Source organism: Mesoplodon densirostris, chromosome 13 (genome assembly GCF_025265405.1).
Source record: "Mesoplodon densirostris isolate mMesDen1 chromosome 13, mMesDen1 primary haplotype, whole genome shotgun sequence".
NCBI lineage: Eukaryota > Metazoa > Chordata > Mammalia > Artiodactyla > Ziphiidae > Mesoplodon > Mesoplodon densirostris.
Genome location: NC_082673.1, coordinates 32,433,553 through 32,451,512, shown reverse-complemented (window position 1 = coordinate 32,451,512; position 17,960 = coordinate 32,433,553). Strand labels below are relative to the sequence as shown.

Below are 17,960 nucleotides of genomic sequence, written 5' to 3'. Positions count from 1 at the left end.
TAAAGGAAGTTCATTAAAATATTATATATGTCTGAATGTAAAAAAAATGATCCTCGAGAAAAAGGGAGTTTCCCTTTCTCAGTTTATTTCAAACAACAAGCAGCATTGTTTTCAGAAAACACTGTTGGGAGAGAGTCCTTACATCATACAAAACTTACTGGTTATGCCAAGAATGAAAGGCCCTGACTGCCCTATACCCAGGCCATTTCTCAGGGTTATGTTTGCAGTGAGAAACCTGGAGGGATGAGGTACTATCTCCTTCCCTGGACAGAGAGCAGGCCTGCTTATAGCTTGTTATAAAATGGGTGGATTCCCAAGTTCAGTGTAACACTGCCCATGGTATATATACCTCTCCTGTAACACAACCCACGGTATGTACCTTCTGTGTCATCCCCAGGGGACTTGGCATGGAAGGAGACCTGCTGCAGACACACTGAGGCTTGCTGCTTGCTTTGTCTCTGACCCAGGAGTCTTGTGTTTTCTGCCAGCATCCGTGAAAGAGGAATAGGTTAACTTATTAGCTTGTAATAAAATCTCAGACCCAAGAGACACATTAGCATGAAACAATCTTGGTAAATGAAAGTTTAGGAAGCTTATAGAGTTGACCTTAAACAATCAATTAAAATTTAAAGCAAAGAAATTTAACACACACTAGAAATTTTTTTTCCTGGAGATACAAGCTCAGATTTACAAGTTGTGGATGCCAATGTAATTCAAACCTTTTAGAGATCACCAAAAAAAAAAGCAGTATAGTAAGTATGTGGTTCTAGAAATCATGAACATGTACCTTTGGTACTACTGAAATAAACAGCTATCCAGATGTTGGGCAAAGAAATATTGTGTCTTGGAATAGTTTCCATGGCCAGAATTATACATGAATTCAGAAAAATTCTGTATTTGGAAAATCTTGGGACAGAAGTGAAGATGATGTGCTCTGAGTTAGATGAAATTTATTGAACATCATGTGAAGAATTTATATAAAGTTATAAAATGTACATAGGAAAAAGTCAATATTTCTAGATTAATATTTTATAGAATTTGTGAATAATATGTACCAGTTACTACATAATAAAACATAATTATTTTATTTGTAGCTCTTGAAGTTTCTGTGTAAGTATGCCAAAAAATGTTTTAGTTTTTTCATTATAGAAGTTAGAGGTCACTTTATATTTGTGGTATTCTTGTATTCAGGCAGTGTGCCTCTAACCTAGGTCTCTGCCAAGTTAATTTACTGTTTTCCAATTTTATTACTAGCTGTCAAATCACTGTAGCTTCAACGATGCTTTAAAACTTCTAGAATGGGGCCTCCCTGGTGGCGCAAGTGGTTGAGAGTCCGCCTGCCGATGCAGGGGATACGGGTTCATGCCCCGGTCTGGGAGGATCCCATATGCTGCGGAGCGGCTGGGCCCGTGGGCCATGGCCGCTGAGCCTGCGCGTCCGGAGCCTGCGCGTCCGGAGCCTGTGCTCCGCAACGGGGGAGGCCACAACAGTGAGAGGCCCGCATACCGCAAAAAAAAAAAAAAAACTTCTAGAATGTAATTTTTCAGAAATATTGATTTTTTAATGATGTTTTCTTCACATTTATCACTAGTCTCTCCTTTCTTGTTTTCATCCTTAATACTACTAAAGAGAGAAAGATTTTTCGACATATATGAAGTTCCAGAACATGGTCTATTATTTGTCACTGTATTGTATATATGATATATATATATATATATCATATATATGTATATGTATGCATGACTCCAACATTTGATTCGATTCTTGATAATACGATGGGTTTTTTCCCTTTCAAGATCAGTCTTATTGAGTATTGGGGCCCAAATTTACCAATGTTTTTAAAAGAAAATCAAAATACATTTTTCTAGTCCCAGAATTTTATTACTCACATTTGTATTGAGGGATGTTTTTACTTTCTTTCTACTTCTAATTTATTAGGTGAAATTTTATTTCTGTTTTATACTGACAGTTTATTTCTTATCAAATATTTATTGAACCAGGCAAGATAGACCTGAGGATATAATGATGAGCCAAAAAGTATTACAGTTTCTGCCATCTTGGCACTTAGTAGAGGAACCAAACATCAAAGAATCATACAAATAAAAGTTAGAACTCTGGAAAGCTAATTGCATATCATTCTCATGGAATGGACTTGGTATAACAAATGTTCACTCTTCATTGAACTAAACTGTAGTTAACTGTTATCTATTATCTGTGGCAAAATTAAGAATGACAGTGTGAAAAACACAAAGCTGTAGATAATTTTAAAATGCTATTTTAGTCATTAGAAAGCAGTAGGAATCTCACATTTACTCAGTCATGTATGTATGTATTAAACATTTACATTCTATTTTTGTCTGAGACTGGCCCAGTAATCTAGTGTTGTTACATTACTATGTAGACTAATTTGTAAACACCTATTTGTATATATATGAAGCCTTTTACACTAAAAGAAGTGTAAGCTACGGAAGAATTTTCTTGAAAGGGATGTAAGGTGTTTGATGAAGAGATATTAAAATTTTTCCTATTTATGAATTAGAATGCCTGTTAATTTTTTAGTGCTACCTATTTTCTCATTGTAGATTTAAGTAATAGTTATAATAGTTTCCACTATTCTCTGTATATCTTTAAAAGTAGAATAAACAGAATTTTAAAGTCAGTTATTTAGAAAACTGCAGTTAACTTCCCGGGTTGCAGTCCATCCTGCCAACTAAATCTGCTCTTACCTGCAGATAACTCACTCATTTGACGTTGAAGATTCTAGGAATCACTACTTTAAAATAGACTTAAAACATCCACTGTAGCAGATTAAAACACATGCATTTGTGGTTTAGTCAGTTATAAAAGGTTTTTTTCATTAATAAAATTTTAGTCATGACATCTTACTGTATGAGATAATGTATGTTTCCAAGGAGAAATCTGGGGGGTGAAAGGAGGGAAATGTAAGGAAATTAATTCTAAAATGCTGGATGGTGACTCCTGTGACCAAAACATTTTTGTCATATTGGGTGTTGCTCTCTGTGGATAGTTAACTCTAGTGACTGATTGTCCAGATTCCCCTCATCCTACATTGTCCCCTCATCATCACCATTATGCTTTAGTAATTTTGTAAAAATCTTTTTTAAAGACTTTATTTTTTAGAGCAGTTTTAGGTTCACAGCAAAATGGAGAGGAAAGTACAGGTTTCCTGTATTCCCACTGCTCCCACACATGCATAGCCTACCCCATTATTGATATCCCCCACCAGAGTAGCACATTTATTACAATCGCTGAGCCTACATTGACACATCATAATCACCCAAAGTCCATAGTTTACATTAGGATTCAGTCTTCGTGTTGTACATTCTTTGGGTTTGAACAAATGTAGAATGACATATATCTATCATTATAGTATCATATGGAGTATTTTCACTGCCTAAAAACCCTCTGTACTCCACCTATTCATCCCTCCCACTTCCCCAACTCCCAGCAACCACTGATCTTTTACTGTCTCCATAGCTCTGCCTTTTCCAGAATGTCATATAGTTGGAATCATACAATATGTAGCCTTTCCAAATTGGCCTTTTTCACTTAGTAATATGCATTTAAGTTTCCTCCATGTCTTCTCATGGTTTAATAGCTCATTTCTTTTTAGCACTGAATAATATTCCGTGTTTGAATGTACCACAGTTTATTTATTCATTAACTACTGAAGGACATCTTGGTTGCTTCCAAGTTATGGCATGAGTTCATCTCCTCTGGGTAAATCCCAAGAAGCACGACTGCTTTATCATATGGTTAAGAATGTGTTTAGTTTCGTGGGAAAGTGCCAAAGTGTCTTCTAAAGTGTCTGTACCATTTTGCATTCCCACCAGCAATGAATAAGAGTACCTGTTCTTCTACATCATCACCAGCATTTGGTGGTATCAGTGTTCTAGATTTTAGCCATTCTAATAGGTGTGTAGTGGTATCTCTTTGTTTTTTTTTTTTTTTTTTTTTTTTTTTTTTTGCGGTATGCGGGCCTCTCACTGTTGTGGCCTCCCCCGTTGCGGAGCACAGGCTCCGGACGCGCAGGCTCCGGACGCGCAGGCTCCGGACGCGCAGGCTCAGCGGCCATGGCTCACGGGCCCAGCCGCTCCGCGGCATATGGGATCCTCCCAGACCGGGGCACGAACTCGTATCCCCTGCATCGGCAGGCGGACTCTCAACCACTTGCGCCACCAGGGAGGCCCGGTATCTCTTTGTTTTAATTTGCATTTCCTTGATGATATGTAATATTGAGCATCTTTTCATATGCTTATTTGCTCTCTCTGTATTTCTTGGGAGAGGTATCTACTAAAGTCTTCGGCCCTTTTTAAAAATCAGGTTATTTGTTTTCTTGTTGAATTTTAAGGGTTCTTTGTATATTTTTGATAACAGTCAGATGTGTCTTTTGCAAGTGTTTTCTCCTGGTCTGTGGTTTGTCTTCTCCTTCTCTTGATGTTATCTTTTACAGAGCGGAACTTTTTAATTTTAATGAAGTCTAGCTTATCATTTATTTATTTCATGGATGAAGCCATTGGTGTTATATTTAAAAAGTCATCTCCATATCCAAGGTCATCTAGATTTTCTCCTGTGTTATCTTGCAGGAGTTTTGCATTTTATGTTTAGGTCTATGATCCATTTTGAGTTAATTTTTGTGAAGAGTGTAAGATTTGGGTCTAGATTCTTTTTTTTTTTTGCATGTGAATATCCAGTTCCATCACCAATTGTTGAAAAGACTAAGCTCCATTGTACTGCCTTTGCTCTGTTGTAAAAGATCAGAATTGACTCTATGTGAGTTTATTTCTGGGCTCTTCATTCTCTTCCACTGATCTATTTGTCTATCTTTTTGTCAATACCACGCTTTTTTTTTTTAATTTAAATTTTTTTTAAATTTTTAAAATTTTTTGTCTGCGTTGGGTCTTCGTTGCTGTGCGCAAGCTTTCTCTAGTTGCGGTGAATAGGGGCTACTCTTCGTTGCGGTGTGAGGGCTTCTCATTGCAGTGGCTTCTCTTGTTGCAGAGCACGGGCTCTAGGCACGCGGGCTTCAGTAGTCGTGGCATGTGGGCTCAGTAGTTGTGGCGCACGGGCTTAGTTTTTCCGTGGCATGTGAGATCTTCCCAGCCCAGGGCTTGAACCTATGTTCCCTGCGTTGGCAGGCAGATTCTTTTTTTTTTTTTTAATCTTTTTTTTAAAATTTATTTATTTTAATTTATTTATTTTTGGCTGCATTGGGTCTTCATTGCTGTGCGCGGGCTTTCTCTAGTTGCAGCGAGCGGGGGCTACTCTTCGTTGCCGTGTGTGGGCTTCTCATCGTGGTGGCTTCTCTTGTTGCAGAGCACGGGCTCTAGGCGCGCGGGCCTCAGTAGTTGTGGCACACCAGCTTAGTTGCTCTGCGGCATGTGGGATCTTCCCGGACCAAGGTTCGAACCCGTGTCCCCTGCAATGGCAGGGAGATTCTTAACCACTGAGCCACCAGGGAAGTCCCACACTCTTGATTACTGCTGCTTTACATTAAGTCTTGGATTCTGTAGTGTTAGTACTCCAACCTTGTTCTTCTTCCTTAATATTGTGTTGGCTGTTCTGGGTCTTTTGCCTCTCCATGTAAACTTTAGAATCTGTTTGTTAACATTCACAAAATAACTTGCTGGGAGTTACTGGGATTGTGTTTAATCTGTAGATCAAGTTGGGAAGAACTGACATGTTGACAATATCTAGTCTTTCTATCCATGAACATTAATAATTTTTACTAGAAGGTAGAGAGAGAAACTAAAAGTCTGGTCAGCTATGAATAGCTGTAACAAAAGATCTGATTATATAGAAAGTTGAAACTATGGACTGAATTATCTGTTGATTTTACTTCTCTATTTTCTTTTCTCTGATCTCTATGGATGATTAAGATGTATTTATAGTCTTACATTAAAGAGCTAAAAGATTGCATTTTTAAATCTTTGGGAATTTTATTTAAACTGACAAAATGTAGGTTTTAAAATTCCCTGAGCTTCTCCAAAGAGATTTGTAACAAAACACTTATAGCAGTAGTTCATAGAATTACAGTATGAACATTATTACTAATACTTACTGGTTCCTAAGCAAGCACAACATGCTAATAGAATTTGATCTTTAATGGATGATATTTCAACCATTTGGTTTTGGGTTTTTTTTGGTTTTTTGTTTTGTTTTTACTTTTTTAAAAACTTTTTAATTACTTTTTCTCTCTTAACCATTTGTAATTTACATAAGTTGTTTGATTCCTATATATTTAATTGTATCTCATTATGAGATGAGTCCTTAAGTCCCAGATAAAACTCTTAATTTTTTAATAATATAACAGTATTATGGAAATTACGCCTTTCTAGTGTCTAGATTGCCATTCCATTTAAAAATTTAGTGTTATACATACAGTGTAGTGTATAATTAGAATGTTCTTTATTTTATTTTTTATAGTTTTTACCCACCTATTGATGAACCAGTTATTGGAAGTAAAAATATTGATCTGTCAGGACGACAGGAAAGAAAACAGATCTTCAAAGGGAAAACATTTGTCTTTCTAAATGCCAAGCAGGTAATGTTATAAGCTAAATTTTTGTAAAGAAAATGTTATAAACTAGGATAAATTATTACTGTTGTCAATAGTTTTTAATGCACTTCCTTTTGAGATTTTGTGTAGAAGTGTAAAGTGAAATAAAAAACTGCCCAGGCACCAGAACTTGCCCAGCGTTCATGTATATGACTATGGCATTTCTTAATATCTCTTAATTGGCTTATTAATTAAGTTTATGTAAATATGCACAGGGAGGAGACCAAAAACTTTGGTTTAATTTCTAACTTGTTCGGTTAGTAAGCAGCTGTTGAATATGTTCTGTGTGCTGAAATGAGAGTTCCAGGAGTTAATGTTGCAAGTGGAAAAATCATGCAAGTAAGCCCACAGTTACAGTACTGTGTGAAGAGGAGCTGTAGATGATGTAAGGATTCCAGGGCTGCAGTGGTACCTGGTGAACTAGGGATTTTCTCAGAATGGAAGCTCAGATTGTCCTCTCAGGAAGTATTATAAAATCAATTCTTAATTCTGCTTATATTTTATTTCCCAAATCAAATTCTTAAAATTTTAAGAATGTATTCAAGACATTAATTATGGCAATTTCATTACTTTTTTTCTTCTTCTTTCCATTTTTAGCATAAAAAATTAAGTGCAGCAGTTGTATTTGGAGGAGGAGACGCTAGGTTGATAACAGAAGACAATGAAGAAGAAGATAGTTTCTTTTCAGCTCCTGGAACTTGTGTTGTTGATGTAGGAATAACAGATTCACAGACCTTAATTCCTAACTCTCAGAAAAAACGGATTCATTCAATTATGGATATACTCCAGAGGTACAGAATTATTCTTTATTAGTTAAAAAAATAAAGGGCAAGTAGGTGATTTTATAGGTAACTTTTTTTGCACTCTACATAATAATGTAAAGGTATATACAAGAATTATTGTAAAGATTTTATTGTGTATGGTACTTGGAAATTTATTGTGACTTAGTATGCTAGAAATAGAATATATTTATCCATGACAGTTTTATCTCAGTATTTATTTTCTGCTGCTTTTTTGCTACTTTAATAGAATTTGCAGAATATACCTCTCTTAATAAAGCAGTATTTGTTTTTTTCTAGAATATGTAGTTGAGAAAGTTAAAACTCAAATGTAAAATTGTTCTGAAATAGCCTCAAGCTGGAATATATTTTTCCCTTGTTTATTACCCATTGAAAATTTGTGTAAAAATTAGGCTATTATGGCTATATAGGCTGCTATGGGAAAGCAGGAAAAAAGTATCAAGTATCCTAGAATAGTGTTTGTAGTGTGGAGGGGCGGCAGTTTGAAAGCACTAAAGCAAGGATTTTTTTCCTGGACTCCTTACTGGTGTTAATAATCTTAGCATTTTTGAAGCACAAAGTGAAAAAATCAGCCTTGGCAGTCCATTGACTGAATTTCTATTCACCTAGTAAAAAATAGTTAGGGCTGGGACTTTGCTGATGGTCCAGTGGCTAAGACTCCGTGCTCCCAATGCAGGGGGCCTGGGTTCAATCCCTGTTGAGGGAACTAGATCCCACATGTCGCAACTAAAAGACCCTGCTGCAACTAAAGATCCTGCATGCTGCAACTAGAAGATCCTGCACACCACAACTAAGACCCAGCGTGGTGAAATAAATAAAAAAATATTTTTTAAAAAATAGTTAGGGCCTAGGGTATTTATATGTCTAAAAAGTCCATAAAGTAAGCTCTCCACAGTATTCATTTTTCCTGACCCACGAGTCTTTCCGACCATGAAGATTGCTTTTTTTTAAAATGGGTTTGCCGAAGTAAAAAGTAAAATTTCAGTCATGTGTCCCATAAATATTTTGCTTAATGGAGATGTGTTAACTGCTGTGAAAAAGAAAATGTTTGTGTAGCAAAAATACCATCTTACTACTACAACCAAAATATACTGTTATTCTATTGTGTTTTAGGCACTGGGAATATAATGGTTAACAAGATAGTTATGGACCCTGCCACCACTGGAGCTTACTGTCTAGAGGAAAAGAGAGATAGAGACAAGTAAACAGATAATTACAAATGTGTATAAGAAAGCAGAATAACAGGGCAGAGGGGAGAAGTTTACTTTAAATAGAGAAGGCTTCTTTCAGGCAGTATTTTACTTATGACCAGTTTACCAATCTTTAAAAGCCATGCTGAACAGTAGCAATAATAGCTTACTTACATAATACTATACAGGACTAGCAGGTCCTGTTCTAAGAGTTCTACATATATTAAGACATTTAATCCTCATACAATCATGTGTATTTTTACTGTTTTGTTCCCCATTGTGCAGAGAGGGCAAAAGGGGATTTGAGTAGAACACAGGGAGCGAGCAGAGGAGCCAGGATGTGAATGCATGCAGTCTGGTTCCAGAGTCCATGCTCTTTACCATTACATCTTGCTGCCTTGCTGGAGTGGGAGGTTGCTCAGAGGCTGGTGACTTGATCATGAGATAACATTTTGTTCTGTAGTCTCTGGCTCCTGTTGCAATTTGGTCTTAGAGAGAGGACAATTTTACAGTTTGAGAAAGACTATCACTTAAAATAACACCTGTCCATTTAGTCCAAGCCATTGATAGCAATTGAAGGTACAGTTATATCAAACCAGTAAAGTCAGCTATTGACTGAATTTCAGACAATAGGGCAACATTGGGATGGGTTAGTGCCATGGCGCTATTGATTAGTTGTCAGAAGTGGGTATAGGATATCAGTGATTAAAATTAAATATCTCTGAAAAAGAAGTCTAGGGGAACAATATGACCCTGATTTTTGTTCTTGCTGAGATATTTTCCCAATGTCTTAGCCTATATTTGGGAACTCTTCCTGTTACTAATTTAATTATTTTCTCTTTATCCTCTCCTCCTTTGCCTTATCCTCTTCTCACCTGTTCCACAGCTTTGCATAAAATTGAATGAATCATAATCTTTGGATCATGATACACTGTCATCACTGAACTATAAATAATATACATTCATTTTTGTTCACTAATTATTTAGTTACTTATTTTAAATAAATTTTTATTATTGTAAACTGATACTGAGATTATCTTTCTATGTTTCCTATTGGTATTTGTGCAGGATTTTCTTTGGGATATATTACTACATTACTAGGGTTAGAACACTCAACACTATCAAACTGTTTTCCGCTTTATACTCCCACCCACGGTATATAAGAGATTAAGTTAGATGCACATCATTTTCAACACTCAGTATTTTCAGACTATCATTTTTGCCAATTTAATGGATATATAATCATATCTTGTGATTTTGATTTGTATTTCCCTGATCACCAGTGATGATTAACATTTCTTCAAAAGTTTATTAGATGTTAATTTTTCCATCTTTGTAAAATACATGTCTCTCACCCAGTTTTCTATTGGGATAATTGTATTCTTTTTTTGTTTTAAATACAGATTTCCCCAGTTTTATGTGTTCTTGTGTGTGTAGTGTACGTGTGTGTATTTAGTTCTATATAATTTTATTACATGTGTAGGTTCATATATTCACCATAGTTAAGATACAGAACAGTTCTATCACCACAAGACTCCCTCATGTTGTTCTTTTATGACCACACACCCTTCCCTACCTCCCCCTCCCTGTCCCTAAACTTTGGCAACCACTAATTTCTTCTTCATTTCTAAAATTTATTATTAAAAAAATGATATATAAACGAAATCATACAGTATATAACCTTTTAGAATTTTTTTTTCACTCACCATAATTCCTGAGAGATTCATCTAGGTTTTGTGTATCAGTAGTTCATCCTTTTTTATTTCTGAGTAGTGTTTCATGGTATGGATAACCATGGTATGGACATTGTCTCTTTAATTACATTTTCTAGTTTACTGTTGATGTATAGAAATTCAGCTGACATTGATATTAATCTCATATCCCACCACCTCGTTGGACTCCCTTTTTATTTCGAATACTTTATAGTCTTTTTTTGTATAAAGCATATCTGTAAATAATATTTCTCTCCTCCTTTTTAATCCTTTGTGCCTCTGGTACTGCTCTCTCTCTCTTTTATTCTCTCTCTTGGTTTTGGACCAACTGGGACATCCAAAGCTGTTGGATAGAAGTGGTGATAGTAGACACATTTATCTCACTATTGACTAAAAGTAATGCTTCCAGTATTTCCCCATTTAAGATGATGTATGTCTGTATAACATGATTATTAAATGTGTATTTTGTTTTATATAACCAATCTTCATAACTAATTTTCATGATATAATGTATGTATAGTTTCAAAAGTATTAGTAGGGTAGTAAAATATCAATTTTGAATTGCCTGAAATACAAGGAGATGTATGTGATCACTTGATGATAATACTTTTTAAAATCTTTTTTTGTGTGTTATTATAAATTCACTTAGAGTTCAAGTCTACGTTAAACTAATACATACAAAACAATGAATGTTAAGCATTTGAAAAATACCTTTTAAACTACGACAGCCACTTAAAATACATATACATATGTATATTTTACATATTCTATAGTATGGATATACTATGGTTTGTTGAGTCATCCATCCATTGAAAGACATCTGCATTTTTCCAGCTTTTGTTACAAATAAAGCTGATATGAGCATTCATGTACAGGTTTCTTTGTGAACATAAGTGTTCATTTCTCTGGAATAAACGCCTAAGAGTGCAGTTTCTGGGTTGTATGGTAATTGCATATTTGTGTGCCTTTTCTTTTTAATTTGTAGGAGTTTTTTATATATTCTTGACATTAATCCTTTTTTCACTTTTATGTGATTTCATAAAAGATTGCAGAATCTGTTACCACTTTGTAAATTATCTTTTTATTGTGTTGATGAATGAAAGCCCTTAATTTTAATATCCTAAAAATTAGCAATCTTTCATAGTCCGTGCTTTTTGTATTTTGTTTAAGAAATCTTTTTCTACTCATAGATCAAAAAGATATTCACTATATTTTTTACTAATTTTTATTAGTATTTTGATATTTTGTTTTTGAAATTTATTTTTGATCTATCTGGAATTGATTCTGTTTTATACCATGGGACCTTACATGCATGGGAATGTTTTTGGCCTTCTTTTCCATTGAACAATATGTCTCGTCTTATACTAATACCACATTTACTACATTGTCTTAATTACTATAACAGTTTAAGTCCTCATATCTAGTAGGATAGATATTTTCTTTCTGCTCTTCAGAAGCATCCTGGCTATTCTTGGCTTTTTATTTTTCCATATACATTTTAGAATCATCTTTTTAAAAACTTAACAAAAAAAATGTTAAACATTTGAAAATGACTTTTTAAGCTACTACAACCACTTAAAATCTCTCTACAATAAGTATTAAAAGGAGTTTGAAAGCTCTTAAAATTTGAGGTGTAGTTTCTATATAGCATTATTAAGTTATATTAAATTGTTTGTTTTATAAAATCAGTCATTATTCACATTACAGAATAACAGACGATAGGTTCACCATAAGATTCCTTTAATAAGAAGATTCATTAATACATGTAAATTTGGTAAAATGATTTGATTTACTAACATACGTATAGATGTAGCTTATTTATAGTTCTTTGTACTTTTCTCCCTCCTTATCCTTCTCCCCTCTTTTTCTCTCTTTTAAGTTTTATCTTAGGATTCTAGTAATCATAGATTTGCTTTAAAAAATCTATTTTATTGCTTCATCTGGGTATTACTATTATTCTGAAAATTATAGAGTTTTAGAACTGGAAGGATCTGTATCCTTTACTCTAGACCTTTGTTTTACAGATGAAATAACTGAATTACTAAAAGGTGGTGAACTTGCCCAATGTAACATTGCTCCAGTGAATAAGCTGGTACTATAGGTATTTGCAATTCTCCCTGTACCATAAAATTGTGATGTCACTTGCGGGGGGGGGGAGATAGATTCAGTTTGACATCATCTTAATAAAAGTTGTTAGTTTTAATATATCATCATACTTAAACTATTTTATTCTAACAGGCAAGGTCTTAGACCTATTCCTGAAGCAGAAATTGGATTGGCAGTTATTTTCATTACTACAGAGAATTACTGTGATCCTCAGGGCCAGCCCAGCACAGGTAATTAAAATACTATTTTATTGATTCTTTAGCAACTTTATTGTGTAAATTGATGATTGGCTGTATCTCCATTATTTTTTTAAATATTTATTTATTTATTTGACTGTATCGGGTCTTAGTTGCGGCACGCGGGATCTTTGTTGCAGCATGCGGGCTCCTCTCTGGTTGTAACGTATGGGCTCTAGAGCGCACGGGCTTTGTTGTCCCGCAGCATGTGGGATCTTAGTTCCCCAACCAAGTATCGAACCCACGTCCCCTGCATTGGAAGGCAGATTCTTAACTATTGGACCACCAGGGAAGTCCCTGTATGTACATTATACTTGCCAGGGGTGACCATCTTCACCGTCTTTTAAAAGTCATATGTTTATGTGTTCATTTATTCATTTGATAAGTATTTGTGCCTGCCAAGTACTAGGCACAGTCGTAAGTACTGAAGATACAGTGGTGAATAAAGTAAACAAGATACCTGTTATTGTGAACTTTATATTCTAAAAGTCAGGATTCAGACAGTTAACAAGCAAACAAACACATCTGATAAGTTCTGTTAAGGCCAAGTACAAAGAGAAAGCTAAAACAAGATGATGTGATAGTGACTGGGCATAGTCTATTTTAGATTGGTTGTCAGGGACAGTCTCACTTAAGATGTCATATTTGAGCCTCACATGTCCTGAATGATGAGAACAGGCAGCCATGGGAGGATATGGATAGCAGAATTCCAGGTAGAAGGAACAGATCACAATCGTGTCTGTGTGGAGAATGGATTCCAGGGGTCCAAAATGGAAGTGGGGATATGAGTAGAAGCTGTTGTGGAGGTCCAGGTGAGAGAGAGCTTGGTGCCTTGGACCATGGTGGTAGTAGTAGAGATGCAGAAAAGCAAATAAATTCAGACCAAATTTTGGAACTAGACCCAGCACATCTTGCCTGTGGAGGATTTAGAAACAACTCCTAATCTTTTGGCATGAGTAGCTGGTTGGGTGGTGATGCCATTTACAGAGATGAAGAATACATATTATAATCATCTCAGTGTTGACTAACACAAAAGCCAGTTTACTCAGGGCAGCTATTACCCCTTGGTTTTTTAAAACTCATTCCCCTACTTTTCTTGATAAGGTGATGTTGCCATCCAGAAGATGGTTCATTTATTCTTTCCTTCTTGCTTCTTTACCTTAGATATTTTTACGTTTATTCTTCCTCATAACTTTTCTTTGTCTAGCTATGTGTGCATCCATTTGGTACTTCTTTATACATTTATTTGCCTCCTAAGTTCTTTTTAGAGCTATTTGTCAGCAGTTATTGGACTTTGGCTAAAAGACAAGTTAGGACAGCACTACATAATTACACACTCCAGGGGGTATCATTTACATTGTAGCCCACTGAATGGCATCTATAGAATTGGACAGTGTACCTCCTGATTAGTAATAATAGCTGCTGTCTCTTGAGTTTGCAGAGACTGAAGTATGTGCTTTACACAAGGCATTACAATTTAATCTGCAAAACAATCCTTATAAGATAGATGGCATTGTTTGCATTTTATAGATGAGGGAACTGATGTACAGAGAGGTTAAGAAATTAGCCAGAGGTCGCATAGCAAATAATTTGATTCAAACTGACTCTTTAAGTCAAAGCTTTTATGATATTATTACACTGCTATTATGATTGATGGTGTGGGGTTACTGGGAGCAGATGTAAAAGGATAAACAGACTAGTACTTGGAGTTTATGATTTGGTTAAGAATGTTTACTCACCTGATATCTGTACCCTTTCCCATGAGTACACTAGATATGTTTCTGTCTATACATGGGTAACCTTCAAATACAGTTTTAAGAGCTTGTGAAGTTTCCATAATAATTGTGATATGGTGAATGTTTCCTCAAAATTCAGGACTAACATTCTCAGAATTTATCCTTAGAGTCAGAAGTTAAAGACCAACTCTTCAACCTCTCTTAGAGAGAAAACTACTTTGATGTGGATACCAAAAGTGAGCCATATTCTTATAGAAGCTGTCCATTAGAAAGCTCCACAACCCTTTAGAAATAGCATGTACTGTAGCTACTGTTTTGTTGATTGTGTATTTCTGTTCTGTTACAGAAAAAGATAAAACACTATGTGTAATTTCAGACTTTAACAACACAACAAAAAATATGTAAAAATAAACAATCATTGGGTCTGTGTGAGTATCTCCCCTTGTCCCAGGTCCCTGTTTGGAACAACTGTCCTCTGTTCTCTTTTAGAAAACTAGTCTCAATTAGATATGTGCTTCAGAAACATTTTTTTAAAAATTCAAATTCACATTCTCTGTATTCCAGGATATTCTGGGATGCAGCCAAGGCATCAGATTTTTTTGGTTTCTTTTGCTTGATTTTAACCTCCTGTTTGTCATATAAACTCCAAGATACTAGGGAAGGACTGAACTAGAGAGGAGCCTTCTTTTATATAAATGGAGGAGGCACTCAGACTATAAATTTAAGTCATTTTTTAGTCATACAAGACTTGAAATTCTTCCTCTGCAGCTTCTGCTCAAGAGGTCTGCTACCATCCCTTCTCACAGCCACTGCCCTATTTAACCCTCCATGTCTTTATTTCCTGAGGGCTGTTCTAACTGCCCTCAGTAAGGTCCTGCCTCCATATTCATCTCTACAGTTAATATTTCACTTTGCCACTAGAATCACCTTCCCTTCTCCTAAAAACTTTTACTAGTTCTCATTATCTATAGAATAAATCCCTAAGCCCTTTGTCTAGACTTCTGAGCCTTCAACAGTTTAGCTGTAGCCTATCTCTTCCCATCCTCATCTTTTTTTAATATACTTCCCTACAGAATACATATGCCATATTTTTTTATGTGCCATACTCCTTGACCTTGCTCATCATGGTCCTTGTTCCTAGAATGCTAGCACTGCTCTTCAAAATCTGACTCCTTCCACAAATGCTCACCTCTTTCGTGAAGTTTTTCTAGGTTTTTTCCTCTCCCATAACTCTTCTCCAAGTCAGGTTAATTATTCTGTTTTTTTATACCCCAGTAACTTTTTTTTTTTTTTTTTGCCTTCCAGTTAGAATTTTTTCGTACTTTGAAGCATAGCCAGTTGTTTCCATGCCTCTTTCAGCCACTAGACTGATTATAAACTCTTACTAATTTTAGTTTCTCTGACATCACCAAGCCCAATACTTGTTTGCAGTTGGTATGAATATTTGCTTAATTGAACTAATTTATTGGTACACAAGATTATCCTTGCTAGGGTGGAGCAACAAAATTTTATCATCCACTGTTAGAAATGTATTTATGGCCAGAAGGTCCTTAAAGATCATCTAATCTTTCTATTAAAAGGTAAGAGACCTCAAGGCTGAGAAAAGTTAAGGTCCCATAAATAAAACAGCCAAGACAATCCTAAAATTGGGGTTTTGTGACTGCTAGACCAGCATCTTTTCTATTGTGTTATTTCATCTGGGAACAAGGTCGTAAGGAATTGATAAAAAATCTACATTATAATTAGTAGTATTATTTCTTGCACATATTCATAGGTAGGTCTGTGTGGGTTCCAAGTCATAGACATCAGACTTACAAACAGTTTTAGAGCATGGCTAGTTTTGGGGGGAACAGGGTGAATGCATGTCTTCTTTCCTCCCTTTTTCTCCTTTGTTTCCTCGTTTCCTTCCATATTCATTCATTTATCTTTCAACAAGTATTTATTGAACATTGTTATATGCCTTTAATTACTCTAAACACTTGGAATAAAGAGATGAGCAGAGTAGAGCAAATCCCTACCCTCCTGGTATTTTAGCAAGGAGAATATTATAAATAATCTTATTGACAGACATTAGTTATTCTGGGTCATTAGATTCAGCTTATGAATATTTCTTTTAATGGTTATATACACATTTGTAATTATTATTTTTTGCAAACTGTGCAAGCTAAGAAGAATTTTAGGGATATGTATGTATAAGGAAATGCCAGTGAGCTAAGGTGGTCATATAAGGAGAGTGGCAGAAGTAAGTTAAATACCTGAATTTGGAATCAGTTATAAACATTTTATTAAACATATCCTATGTCATGAGGAGCTAACAGAGTGGTAATTTAGCTTTGATACTTAATAAATGTCAACTTAAAATTTTTTTTCAGTTAATTTAATTCTGTTAACTTATTTATATCCATTATATACCAAACATTGCTCAGAGATTAGAGATACAGAAATGAGCAAGACTCAGTCCCTGTTCTCAAGGAGGTTCCAAGTCTAATAAGAGAAAGTAACAAGTAAACAAGTACGGTATAAAGTGATGATAACAGCTAACACTTGCATAGTCCTTACTATGTTCCAAGCATTTTTCTAAGTGCTATCCATATATCAGTTCACTTTGCCCTTAAAACAATATGTGAGGAAGAAACAACATGTAATTATCCTCATTTCATAGATGAGGAAACTAAGGCATAGCGAGGTTAAGTAATACAGGTCACACAGCTAGTGTTAAAAAGTTAGTAAGAGTGTGTTAACAGTAGAGTGATGTAAAGGGTGGAATGGGATTCAGAATGAGGGGCATCTAATTCAATGTGGGAGGTTCAAGAGAAGTATTCCAGAAGAGTGGCACTTGAATTAAATTGCTATTCTGGTATATAAAATGATGAAGTAATCATTATGGTTTTCTGGAGTAGCCAAAAAATTTATGTCTAAAACTGTTCATCTCTTCTTTTCAAATAGTATATTCCTTCTAAAAATTAAATTCACATTGATTTTGATTTGTGTAGACAGTAGAATAGATATACTTCCTGTGGGGGAGAAATTTTAATTTTTTGGTCTCCTGACTAAAGCATAATTTGAATTAGAAGTTAAGTTGAGTTTATTTTTATTTAAGTTGATAATAGTTTAACCTGAAGGATTTGATGTGTCTTTAAAATAATTTGGTTCAGATAAACCCATCACAGATGCCAACAGGCTGCTGCTCATAGGCTGTTTTGTTAAGTATTTGACTGGAGACAACTGTGTGCTATAGTTAATTCTCTCAACATGGCACAGTCCTAACAATTCTAAGTGACCAAATGTCCATCTTGTGTCTAGCAGTTGTGATTCTTTCTTTCACTTCTGTGATTTACAGGATTGAAGACAACAACTCCAGGTCCAAGCCTTTCCCAAGTCTTACCAGCCAATGAAAACTTAATGCCAGGTGCCCCAGTGAATACTACAACATATGTAGCTGATACACAATCAGAGCAAGGAGATACACGGTAAAGCTTCATTGTTAACGAACTATTGTTATTATTCTATCAATAAATTAATAGTATATTCAAGAAGTAAAGTCAATGCCTGTATCAAGTCATCTCTTGGGAGATAAAGAATTGGGAGTGTGGGATGCCA

General features: G+C 35.2%; 1 protein-coding gene across 1 annotated transcript in view; it reads left to right on the top strand.

Moving 5' to 3' along the window:
- The window catches only part of NBN (nibrin), a 46,526-nt gene that overhangs the window by 9,169 nt on the left and 19,397 nt on the right, over positions 1-17,960 (top strand). Inside the window, exons 6-9 of the mRNA XM_060115568.1 lie at positions 6,448-6,565; positions 7,178-7,371; positions 12,521-12,618; positions 17,701-17,830. Coding sequence (XP_059971551.1) covers positions 6,448-6,565; positions 7,178-7,371; positions 12,521-12,618; positions 17,701-17,830 — 540 coding nt within the window. The remainder of the gene's footprint in view (positions 1-6,447; positions 6,566-7,177; positions 7,372-12,520; positions 12,619-17,700; positions 17,831-17,960) is intronic.